This window comes from Dipteris shenzhenensis, chromosome 10 (genome assembly GCF_047967505.1).
Source record: "Dipteris shenzhenensis isolate YYH24624 ecotype China chromosome 10, Dip_SZ_1.0, whole genome shotgun sequence".
In the NCBI taxonomy this organism is placed as follows: Eukaryota; Viridiplantae; Streptophyta; class Polypodiopsida; order Gleicheniales; family Dipteridaceae; genus Dipteris; species Dipteris shenzhenensis.
The window spans coordinates 484,419-497,593 of record NC_141605.1 but is presented as its reverse complement, the minus strand read 5'-3'; the positions used below and the strand labels follow the sequence as shown (position 1 = coordinate 497,593).

The following is a 13,175-nucleotide window of genomic DNA, read 5'->3' as shown; positions in this document are numbered from 1 at the left end:
GCCGACCTGGTCGGTTCAGTCCCCCCCCCCCTCCTGGCTGACTTTGTTTTGCCCCTCCCGGGGCCTTAAAGCCTAGGGCAAATGCCCTTCTTTCATTGCAGGGTCCAGCCCCCCTGGTCAGCCCATCTCCAGGCCTGGTTGGCTGGCTCCAACCAGCCCCACCAGCCTCAGCCAATGGCTGACCCAGGTGCTGCTGCTCCCTTCCATGGTTGTGCCACCTGTAGGCTCTGTTGCAGGCTGTCCATCTGCTCACAGATGCCCTCCACATAGGCATCTCTATCTGTGGAATCCCCGGCCATGTCTGCTTCTCCTGACCGACCTCCTGCCAGGCCAGATCCCCCGCCATCTGCTCCTTCCACAGGTTCCATCCGTTGTAGCCATGCTGGTCTCTTCAAGTACCTCTTTCTTCTCTCTTTGATTCCTGCCCACATGGAAGACAATACCCTACCTATGTGTCAGTCTCTCAAGACCCAGGTCCACCCCCCCAATGCTCCCCTCATATGGGGGCTTACAGATGGGGGGATGACCTCTAATATTCCAACATAAGATCCGTTGTCACCAGCCGTGTCCGAGAATCATGATATCATTGAAGCTTGTTTTGAAGATTCACCCACTTCAAGGATCTTGTGGCAGAGTACAAATCTAACAATGTTTTTTCCTATGTTTTCCTGCTTGCTCTTAGAATTATGACTGGATATGGATGCAGGTGCAATGAATCAGATCACAAAAAATCTTGCATGTGAATGGGCAAAGGATGCTATTCGGGTGAATACAGTGGCTCCTTGGTACATCAAAACAGATCTTGCCAATGAGGTCTCTCTCTCTCTCTCTCTCTCTTTTGAAATCCATATATGTTTATATTACAAAGAGTAGTCCCCAAAGAGGAGACATGCAATTACAATATTAGAAGATTTCATTGTAAGACGAGTAAACAGAGTAATAACAGAAGGCAATCATAAAAGAGACTGCCTAAGTGACATCCAGAAATAGTGGAACATGGAAAAAGTAGAATCTCCAAGGATTTTTGTCTTTCTGCATTGTCGAAAGAGCCAAATATCGAACCTAGAAAAACAGGTTGAACTGAAACCGTCCTCTGGCAAGCTAAAGGGCAGTAATTTATAACTAACTTGACTTCCACATTAATCACAAACCACGAATGCATCACTTTCAGCCACTTCCTTTAGTTAGAACCACTGAGAAACAAACTTTAAAACATTGGAAGGGAGGCTAGAATGCCCCTACTCAGAAATCGTACACAAGAGACGCAGATTGGACCCAAATGCTTTGGCGCCCCTTTTTATTTCTTCTAGCAATGGAATAATATGAATTTTTTTCCTTTTTCCTTTTTCTTAAAAAAACAAAGAAAAGAACCTTCTATTAATGCTTGAAAAAACTTCATACAAAACAGCAGCCCCGAAGGTGCTGAGTATGGAAAAAATGGGGAAAAGGCTGAAAGAAAAACCGGCTTGTTCCAGAGAAACCCAGCTCACTGCCTAGGGGATCTCTGGTACTGGGGCTAACATCCAAGTGGGGGGACTTTATAGCCAGCGAATCCCTCGCGGAGTGAAAATATAAAAAATCCTTGCAGGCCAAGTCTTGCAGAAACGAGCATGCCTCGCGACCGTCGCCCTAGAGCTTGGGGTTCCACGCTCCTAGGTGAAGCGGAGGGTGTAGATGATATCCTGCCAGATGGCGACGAGGGTAGACGAGGGTGGAACCGCCATCACCAAACTGCAGCGAGCTACCCAAATGTTCCACGTAGTAATACTGGCTACTACCTCGCATACGTTGTCCTCCGGAGGAGGACGAACCAGGCTATCAGGACGGACCTCCTCATGGAGCTCAGTCCTCTAAATGCTATGACCCTATATCCAGTAAGCTAGGGAGATCTCATCAATCTGGAACGTGTCCTCCCTCAATCAACCAGGCCACCATCCCCCAAGTGTAGTCGCTCGGAAGACTCTGCATACAGGTCATGATCCTGAGGGCTCCCATCCAGATCCTCACTGCGCTACGGCAGCTCCAAAGGCAGTGTGTGATCGTCTCCAGATAAGTAGCAGAGCAACAATGACACTGCCCCTCCACCCTCATCTGCTCCAACCACGGGCCGATGGGCAAGCCTTCGTGGGCGGCCAGCCAGCAGAAGTAGGATATCTTCCTCGGCCGCAAACTGGACCATAACCGCGTCCAAACTTGGAACGGATGTCTGGGGCCACTCTTTGGTCCACCCAATGCCTCTCCCTCGAAGGGCTCCACATCGAAGAGTCCATCTGAAGCCTCCTGCCAATCCGTGTGGTGTAGGAAAAGAAGGGCACCTCGTCCACCTACTCAGCAAGGCTGCACCTAGAGGGCCAAAACCACTCTCTCGGATCCCACTGGACCTCCCGCAAGGGCCTACCCTCCCAAAGCCAAAGGTGCCATCTAGGGGCATCCTGCTCTGAGATACTGGGAGGGTCAATGTGCCACTCCTTCCCCAAACGTCCCACCACTGTGATCATCATCTACCAGTGAATCCCATTAAGACTCTCATCCATCTCTGGGTCTCTCTCAGTGAGCTCCTGGAGTAGGCCTCCAGGTCCTACCCGGGAAAAAACAGGCTGCGTGCTACCTCGCTGCATCATCATCCTCAAGGGGACACCAGTCCGAGAACACTGACCCAACCATCTGCTGTCCATCCACACGCTAAGTCCCTCCCACCAGGACTTAGGGATGGCTAGGTCAATCTCTCTCATCCGCTGGCCTGCCCCTCGCAGATGCGCTATGGCGCTAAGCCTCGCCTCTGCCTCCATGGGTAATCTGCTCCATCTGCCAAAGGACCCGGACAGTCCATTGTCCCGTTGTGCCCAACCAATGTGATTCCGTTGTCCGAGCATACGTCCCTCCTGATCCCGGATCTCAGGGTGCCAAACAAGGGGTTGACGCTCGAACTCCTCTCTGCATCTGGGCTGAGCACGAATGAGGCCCCCTGCTAATCTCTGCCAGACCCTATGGAGGCTCCTCATCAAGGGGGAACCCTTCCCTGTAAGGGGGGCCTCTGAGAAGATCCATCTGTGTGAAAGCTGCCACTACCCCCCAGTGCATGGGGTGTTCCTGAGAAGCCCTCGCTGTAAGAGGAGCTTCCAAGGCTCTGCACCTGGGGTGAGGCTGCGAACAACCAACTTGCCCAAGAGGGCTCTGCTCTGCATCTCCGGATCAATGATACCCAAGCCTCCCAGTGCCTACGGCATGATCACCGTCTGCCAATCAACCCGGGCTCTAGTATTCCTCACAGGAAGCTCTGAACTAACCGTCGGAGCTGCCCAATGCACCCTGTATGAAAACACTAGCAAGAGGCGATATACCAGGCCGTGGCAAGGACCTGGTTTGCCACTAAGGCACGGCCTAGTAGGGAGAGTTAGAGAAGCTTGCGCCGGATACTCTGAAGGACTGGGGCAATCTGCTGCTTTGCTGTAATGCCAATACCGACTTAGCATCCGAGGTATCGCGCTGTCTGGCCCCACGGTATCCATCTGAAGCCAAAGTCGCTCCCCCACTCACGGATCTCCTGTGTCTCCTCAGAGCCTGTGAAGAAACCTATGAACTTTGTCCAGTTGATCTGCGCACCCGAGGGATAGCCAGGGTTCCCCTAACTCTCTCCAAACTCGCTGTGGTGTCCTCTACATACAAGGCCGTGCCATTTGCAAACTCAGAGTCGAGCAGCTCCTCCTCCTGCCTAATTGGGAGCCTCAACCTTGGGAGGCCCGCCACCTGTGATCTCAAGTAGTAGCCCAGAGCCTCCGCAAAAAACAAGAAGAGGAAGGGAGCGAGGGGGCAGCCCTAGCGGACCGAGCGAGAAAGAGGAAAGGCCTCGCTCGTGTGTCCTCCAATAAGCATCTGGCTAGGGCTCCCGGCATAAAGCACAGAAATTCCTCTGACCCATCTGTCTGAGAAACCCAATCTCTGCATAGTACCCTCCAAGGACCACTCCACCCTGTCGTAGGCCTTCTCGAAATCCAAGAGGAGGACGTCCAACGGCTACGACTCCTCCCTAGACCAAACCACTGCCTCCCAGAACATGAAAATGTTGTCCAGGATGCTACGCTCCAGGACAAACCTAGTCTGTGTGTCGTGAATGATGTTAGTAAGATGAGGCCGTAAATGCAAACTCAACACCTTGGCGAGGATCTTGTATGCGGTATCAAGCAAAGTGATCGGTCTCCACTGCCGAATATTTGACCTATCTCCCCCTTTCGGGATCAAATAAATCCACCCCCTGTTTAGGGACTGAGGGAGGGAGACCTTTAGCAAGCTAGTCGAAAAGGGGTGGAGATGAATTCCTAGAAGTTCCGGAAGAAGGCCGGAGTCAAGCCAACCTCGCTAGGACACTTCTGGGTCAGGAGAGCCTTGAGGGCTTCCCATAGCTCCTCATCTGTGAAAAGCTCCTCCAGACAGTTGCACAAATCCTGCGAGACTACCGTCGGAACATGATCCCAAACTACCTCCCGGGCCACAAGACCAGCTGAAGTCATCCTCTCTGTCTGAAAGAGCTAGCTGTAAAAACCTGTGGTTTGGTCTAAAATCTCCTGCGAGTCAATGTGCATAATGCCATGCAGATCTCAGAGACACTGCAGCTGCGTGCCTGCACCACACATTGGCTCCTCTCGCGTGAAGCCCAACTGAAAATTCACCTCCACACCATGGGCGTGCCAAAGGTCTAGTCCCTGTGGCTCCATCCACTCGTCCATCATGCGTGAAATCTGATCTCCCATAATAGCATCAAACACCACTGGGGACCACTTCTCCAACCCTGGGATGTGAACTGGAATCTCCAAACTGAGTGTGTCTGGGAGCCCACTATGCTGATCGAACAGGGGTGCAAGACCACAAGCGTTACCTCTAGGGGTAGCGGGTAAGAGTCAGGAATCTCCAGATAATTCCAGGGTCCCAATCTCCAGAAGTCTAGCGATAAGGGACGCCCAGGCTGAAGATTGGGAGCTGCTGACCGTGAGGCTGAGCCCCTTCCCTCTCGCTCCTTCTCGGACTGGACCGGATGCTGCAGTGAGGAATCGGAAGGGGACGTCGTCTTACCCTTGCCTGCTGGTAGGGGTGTCGAGGCTGGGGAGGGGTGGGAGGCTGAAGAACCCTGCTGAGGAGGTGGAGGGGGAAGGGGGAGGGGGGCGGGTGGTGAGGGTGATCACAGTAGGAGGGACGAGGGCGGAGGAGGGGGTGGGGGCAAACCAAGAGGGAGGGGGGGTAGTGAAGACGGAGCGGGATTTGGAGGGGGAGGGAGGTGGGGGGAGTAGGGGCAGCCACAGGCCCCCCTTGCTGATCAGGCTCTCCGGAGCTCTGGACTCGCTACTTCTCTGTCGTTGACAGGCTAACATCCACAGCTTTCGCCATCGCAGCATCAGGAGCTCATGGGGCTTGCTGCTAATGCAAGCGTGGGTGCGGGCGCTGAACCTCCATAACGGGAGGGTCCTCTGGCTGGGCAGTGGCCCCTTCTGCTAGGGGAGGTGGATCTCCACCTAATGGCTCGTGCTGTTGCTGCTCCTTAGGTGCCTCTCGAAAAGCCCTGTCTCTCTCTCTATGTCTAGCTCTCTACCTGAAACGCTTGTGGGCCTGTTTGCTTGGTTTCTTTTTCTTTGTAACTTGGGTCCAGTCCCCTTTTGAGGGGGTCTGAGACTCCTATTGCTTCTGTTTGGGGGGGTGCTGGGCTCTGGCTTGCTGACTCTGTCTGTTCTGCGGGGGTGGGAGAGGAGGGGCTCGGCCTTGGCCACGGCGGCAATCTCTGGCTAGGTGACCCATTGTCTGCAACGAAGACACTGGCCTGGTAACCCAAAAATCTTCACTCGCTGGTGAAGTGTGCCCTCTTTGAGGGTCTCTAGGAGGATCAACTCTAGGAGGGACTTTGGGCTCTCAACCACCGTCTGATCCTGGGGACCCCGTCATCTGCTACCACTGAAGCGGCCAACTCTGGCGGAGACTCGATCACGGTGCCAAATGCCCGACCAATGGAGGGGAGGATGGCTCGATACTCCTTTGGGAGCCCTGGGAAGCAGAGCGTAATCGAAAAACGGGGAACATGGTGTGTCGTGTCCATGTCCTCCACTGTAAAGCCATGGTACCAAGGAAAGGGAGGCGAACAGACGAGGGGAGAGAGGTGGAGAGGGTGGGCGGGGTGGGGGGGGGGAAGGCGGGGAAGGCGCAGGGGGACGATGGAAGACGGAAGAGGGGATGGAGACGAGAAGGCGAGGAGGTGGAAGAAGTGGCCGGGGGGTCGGAAGAGCAAGCAAGGAAGGAGAGCGAGCGGAGAAGAGGAGGAGGGAGGCGGAGGAGATGGCGGGCCGAGGAGCATGCGGCAGAGAAGGCAGAGGGGCAGAGATGACAGGGGGGAGGCAAGATGGCGGGGGGGGGGCAGATGAGGAGTGCGGAGGGGAGGCGATGGGGGTTGCGGAAGGGGCGGGGCAGCAAGACAGCCAGGGGGCAGCTTCCGCCCCTTCCTTGCCTCCCGCGCGCCCTCTTCACCTCTCTCCCCCCGCGCCTTCCTTGCCTCCCCCTTGCCCTCTCCACCTCTCTTCCCTCGTCTCTTCGCCTCCTCTTCCCCGGCCTCTGGCATTGACCCTCTGGCACCAATCTAGGCACACCCTCTGTGTCTGGGTGTCTGTCCATAGCTTGAAAGGCCAAGAGAGAACTTCGAACAACAAAAGAGCAACAGCAAGCTTCAAAAATGACAAATGGAATCCAAATGAAGGTCACAATGACTATACCCGCTGTCCATGGAAGAGTAGCGAGCGATGGCCTCGCACCTATCCTTTGTCCAAGCCCCCAAGTACTAGCAAATGAAAAAACAGCCGCAAATGGGATCAAATCAGCTTCCACGGGCGTCAAACTAGCTCCCGGGCACTTTGTTCCAGGCTGGAACACCTCTAGGAGGCAGCAGATCCACAAAGCAGGAGAAATTGGCAGCTTGGAGAGAGAGAGAGAGAGAGAATCCAGCGTGGAGAATGATCACGGGCAGGGGTGTTATGCCGTACAGCCAGCAAGGAGCATCGATATATGTGCAAGATCATCCGCACAGTCCAAAAAAGTGCCTTGGATTGCATGCAAGGAAACTGCACAACCGGCAAATTGCCTCGGCAAGCATGCCAAGAGATCTGCACAATCCGTACAGCACTAAATGTGCCTTGGAATGCATGCCAACAGTGTGGAGAAGATCACGGCTAGCAAAAACGAGCTGTACAATGGCCAAGGAATGTGTGATGAAGGCTGGCAGAGGGAGACAAGCCTTCCACCAAACAAAAGTTATCAAGATGTCATAAATGATTCCATTGCTCCTGAATCCATAGATGTGGAAGTAAAATATGATAAGCTTTCGTGGCAGAAAGATTTGCAAATGAGAAAGGAGAATAATTCGGAATTCGGCGATCAAACTTACAGTCCATAAGATAAAGAGTAGTAAAATGGTGGGGGACAGGCTTAAAAGGTTGCATCATGTGGTGAGAATGCACCAAATAGACCTGTGATGCAAACCCAAACAAAACTGTCCCTTGGCATGAGATAAAGAGAGTGTGAAACCCCAGTCATCCACTACATCATCCACTGTAGAAATACCCAAACAATGCAAGAAATAAGCCTTTCTAGGCTGAAGATGGGAGCAAAGACACATGCTCTACAGGCGGAGGGTATTCCCAGGATCCGTTGGACGGCCTGACTAATGTAGGTGAGCCAGGAGCTGCTGCCAATCATGAATCAATCGAGTGGAAAAGGGACACCCAAGAATACGACCATGTAAATGCCCAAAAAGAACATCTAATATAGCAAGCATCTATACGAAGAGAGCCAATCAGATAGGAAATCATAACTGCCCATAGCTGGCATTGGTCCAAAAAGGTGAGCAGAAGTGTGGCCTTGCAAGTGAACACATGGGTATGAACGTTTAAAATATTCACACCCCCATGTATCTTGGGCGAACAAACATAATTTGTATTTGAGGAACCGGACAGCATGATAGTGCTGGACTATCTCATCAAGCTGTTGCTTATTCATTGCCCGGCACCCGATGCAAGGAATGCATCCACCTGGAGGTATGTAAGCTTTTGAAAAAAGCCTTGGAAGAGCAGTGTGTATCCTGCATGGCTTTCTGATGAGAACATATCTGCCATTTTCTTAAGTTCATTTGATCATTCTCAGCCAAACAATGGAGGGCAGCTTGGAAGTCAGATTGCTCATCCCGGGACAATTGATGTTGCTGCGCAGCAGTTATAAATGCTAAATTTGACCCTTTGCATCAGCCACTTTTTGGCGTTGGTCACCCAGGTAGCATTTGCCATAATCTTTGATTAATTCCTGCATACCCCAAGAGAAACATTCACTTGTTTTTTCGGGGGGGGGGGATCCATGTATGTTCATATGACAAGAAGCAGTCCCAAAAGAGGCAACATGCAATTACAGCATCAAAAGATGTTGACATAAAACAGAGAACAGAGAGGATAGTCAAGATCCCGAGCCTGTAGACAATCATAAAAGGATTGTGTTAGAGATGCTTGTAAGAATTGATATTTAGCAAGAAGGGATCACCAAAGACCCGATGATTGCGGTCCTTCCATAGGGATAGCGCCCAGTAACGAACCCAATAAAACAGAAGATCATATCCCTACCACATAGGATGGAAATCAAACAGCCAGCATGTGCACAGACACACATGCACAGGTACACACACATGCATGGTCGCACAAAAGCATCTGTGTCTGCATTCACACCCATGCACATTCTCTCTCTCTCTCTCTCTCTCGTATGTGGATCTAGACATTGTAACTTTAGATGATAATAAAAGGTATATTTTCAGAGTATGAGCCACCTAACATGTTCTTTGGCACTCTTGGTGTGGCTGCTATTATGTCTAAACCTCTCTTTTTGTAACACTGTTTGTGGACAGGTATTGAAAGATGAAGATTTCATGGAGCAAGTGATAAGTCGCACACCTTTACGGCGTGTTGGAGAGCCATTTGAAGTTGCTTCGGTTGCAGCCTTTCTGTGCCTTCCCACAACAGGGTTTGTCACTGGTCAAATTATAACCATTGATGGTGGCATGTCAGTGAATGGTTTCTTCCCCACTCATGATTGAGTTGCATAATCAAATGGAGTCCTATAAACTCACAAGAACAAGACAACATTTTTTTAAAACAAAAAACCATTTATCACAATATAAATGCTTTGATGTAATTTCCTAATGCTTGTAAGCTTCATGATGATGTCTAAGAACCAGAAGCAATGGGTGCAGGACTTGTTCTTGTGTCACCCTGTTGCTGCTTATGGGGTAAGAAGAGACCATTAGATGCCAGGCAGATGATGAGTTCTCTATTGTGTTGTGAATTGGATCCATGCTTGCTCAAATAGTCAATAATACATGCTCTCTTTGCTCCCCAATCTACACTATCGTAGTCCAAAATGCATAAACCATGGAATCCAACAGTCTATGGTTTTGAAACCTCTAGCATTATGCACTTGCATCTGTATATGGGTAGCTATGAGTTAATCCGGTTGATGTTCTTTTTTTAAATTTGCGGTGCTATTTGGGAATATGGACTGTCTATGTTTTGAAGACTATTTTGCTTTAGTAAGTCCTTGGACTCATCTATAATTGCTTACCTAGTTATAAATGTAATTATCCGGCCTTCCATTTGATAATGGACCATGGGCAGGTGGGTTCCAGCCCTTGTGGTAGTAATTACTTTTAGTGGCCCTAATCTTTAGCTTGAATAAATTTCATCATAAGACAATCATGTTTTTAAAAAACCAAGGAGGATTGTCACTGGCATGCGTAATATGAATCGGATTCAAAATTGGGGTTTAGACCAGCTTTGGTGACTGCTTGATTGAAGTTTTCATGAGGTTGTAGCTTTCATTCATTATTGGTCAGGAAAGGGAGATGTGCCAGTTATGGACTCTTCAAATCTCCGTTGCTGTGTTGAGCCTCTGTGCCTTGTTCAAGCCCACCCCTACCATTAGCACATTACCTCGCATAGTTGTGAAAGCTTGTCTCTGGCTCATTTGACACTACGAATTTACATTAGGTAAAGAATATAATAACACCCTTCATCCTGTTGTTTATGCTCCCAGCAGGGAGGGTTGGCTTTATTTCTGCAGTCACAGGTGAGCATAGGTAGAGCGTTTTGACTAGGGTAGAGGGGTTGATACTAGTTCAAATACAATCACTTGATTTTTACCTATCCAAACCTTATGTACGATTCCTTGCTATATTTGGTAAGCTGGCTAAATGAGGTGTACAGAAGTGTTACAATCCTATTTAGCCAAGGAGATTGGTGTGACCTTATAGACCAAATAGAAGTTCTTAATGATATTAGTAGTAATGTGCTCAAAGTCATCAAGTGCTTGGCTGTGTTCCTCCATGTAGAGATCAAGTGCTTCAACAATCTATTTTAGCCTTGCTATTGTTGTTGCATTGGTTTGTAGAGTCTACACCAAGCATTGAATGAAAATTGCATAATCAACATCCAGTCGGAGTTTGATTGGTTTTGGATTTCCTTCAAGTCTATTTTTTGAACTCTGTCATATAATTAGGTTGAGAGCATTGCCATGATTAATTGGCAAGACATCATAGGGGTTTGTAAGGGGTTTGAGTTTTGTGCCTTGTGTTAACTTTTTTACATAAAGATCATGCAAATTCAATATTTGCTTGATTTGTGTGTGTGCATGTGCATGCACGCGTATGCTTACGCGTGTGTCCTCTAGAGATTCAAGGTACTTCTATATATATTTACTTTATAGTGCAAAAAAACAAACATTTTGCACCACTTGATAGAACGAAGATCATGTAGAAATGCAAGTTTTATAGCTCATACATAGGAGATTCTTTTTGCTATGTAGCACTCAAATCAAACATGTCCCACCATTGTCATGTTTTCAAGGGATAGTACACATGTAGCAATGCAGGTTTTATAGCATACATTTTTAAGCTACGTAGCACATGAAGCAAACAAAAATTCAACTCACACAATACAAATGAAAAGATCATGTTTTCAAGAGGTGATACAATAACACAAAATGTGTTTCATTTATACTTGGGTGTATCTACATTCCTGGTGAGCGTAGTCAGCAGGGCCATTGTTGCATAGAAATTGCCCATAGGTTCCATATTATCTTTGGCGAATGATGAGCATGTGCAAGCCAAGATAGATGCTCTCTTTATCTCCTTAAGTGACAACCTTCATTAAAAGATATATTTTTGTGAGTTAAGCGTGATATAGAATTAAAATACACGATTGCACAAAGAAACTCACTGATGTTTCAAGATTATCTTATGAAAATTTCCCTAAATCCATTCTTGCTTCCTTCCCTAGGTGAGCTATGATTCCTTGACTCACCTTTGCCTTGCCTTCTTTTATTCAATGAATTTTTTATTTCTTACTTCTCTTCGTAAAATGGCTCTCAATGCCTTTGATATGGTCAAAGGTCTTGTGCACTTTGCTTATAAGTTAGAAGTACACATTTGCAAAAGCAAGCTTTGTCATACAAGTTAACTAGATTACTTTCTTTTATCATGTATTTTGACCTAGCTTTACTTCTTTTGTAAAAGTAGTCAAAATTTTCTTTTGTTCTTTTTAAAGGGGGAGGGGGGCGGTATGTGTGTGCTACACCCCCCCCTGTGTGTGTGTGTACACATATATGCATGTGTGCATGCATGCATTCATGTGTACATATATGTATGTATATGTACACGTGCGTATGTGGGTGGGTGGGAACTCTTTTCCAAAGTTTTAATAACCATGATACTTGATTATTGTGGGAGTAGTCCTAATGGCTCTATCGAGATCCTAAATAGCTGTTTGGGTATTATGTATGTGCTTGTCTGATTTATTGATCAAGAAGGAAAAATGTAACATAAGTTATGGACTTTAATCTAGGAGATAGATCATCCTCAAGCACTCCTCCACCAATGTGGATGGTTCCACCACGGGAGGATATCACCAGTTGTGACCCACATAATCATGCTAATCACCATGCTTGTTTGTATTAGATGATCAACGTGTATATGAGGATAGGAAGATATGTTGATGTGCAAGCTAAAAAGGTCTTTAAAAATGTAAAACATATATTTGCTATCACAAGCCTATAGAAGTCAATGCTTATGTGTTCCTAAAGGGAGCTTCCATGTACCTCCCATGATAGTGAGCTTTATTATATTGTAATGTTTTGTACATTAGAGAAACAAAGTATTTCTCAAAAGGCTTCTCGGTGTAGGATATCGACACCATTAATCAATACCTTTGAGTGATCATGGCTCTAGAGCCTCATCCACCAGTGAATGCACTCAAGGCCAAAACTAGAGGATGTGGGAAACATCGCGTATTGTTTGCATCCAATCATGGTCTCTCATGCAATCAATGTAATAATTTCAAAAGGGAGGTACCTCTTTATCCCAAAAAAATATGCATTCCTTTGCCTCCACTATCACTTCCCATACTTTCTGGTAGAGCTTATCTATGTGCGCCATCTCATCCATCAACTACACACATATACGAAGATGTATCTCGATCTTTTGCTCACTTACATCCTCCATCGCCTTGAGCACTCCATTCCTTTATGCTCTCCCCATTTTCAGCCCATTTCCACCACTTACTAGGACACATTTAAGAAAATCTCCACTTTACTAGCACATGTACACTAAAGCCTTCACTTCACCTGAGCATGACCTAGATGTATTTGCAAAGTATCTCAACCTTCCATCCACTTGCCACTCTTCCCTCATGTCCAATTTGGACCCTTATCACATCTTGTGTTAACCCTTATAGTCCTTCCACCATTCCATCCTACCTTTATCCAATCATGTAGTCTACATGCACAAATTATTCCACTAATCACTGCAACTCCCCTATTGTTCCTAGCACTTAGGAGCAATCGAGAAATACAAAAGTAAAATCGCAATTATAGTGCCCTAGATCATAGAATCGCCTAACTAAATTGTCTTGATACGTTTACCTCAAAGATAATTCTCCTCAATGATTACCTTGATGTAGCCCTAAGCCTCCTATCTTATTCTCTCCTCTTACCTAAAGAGTTGAGATCAAGCTTTCAAAATTTTATATCAATAAACTTAATAACCATTTGCACATAAGGATAAGGTGGTAGGTGGTAAAATATGGCATTGGCAGCTAGTTCAGCTAGCATTGTTATAA

The 13,175-nt window shown here is 47.7% G+C and overlaps 1 protein-coding gene across 1 annotated transcript in view; it reads left to right on the top strand.

The window, feature by feature from the left end:
- LOC147897232 (NAD(P)-binding Rossmann-fold superfamily protein) overlaps positions 1 to 9,435 on the top strand; it is a 47,210-nt gene extending 37,775 nt beyond the window's left edge. Inside the window, exons 6-7 of the mRNA XM_087380018.1 lie at positions 707 to 813; positions 8,915 to 9,435. Coding sequence (XP_087236144.1) covers positions 707 to 813; positions 8,915 to 9,103 — 296 coding nt within the window. The 3' untranslated portion in view covers positions 9,104 to 9,435. The remainder of the gene's footprint in view (positions 1 to 706; positions 814 to 8,914) is intronic.
- Positions 9,436 to 13,175: the final 3,740 nt, after the last annotated feature.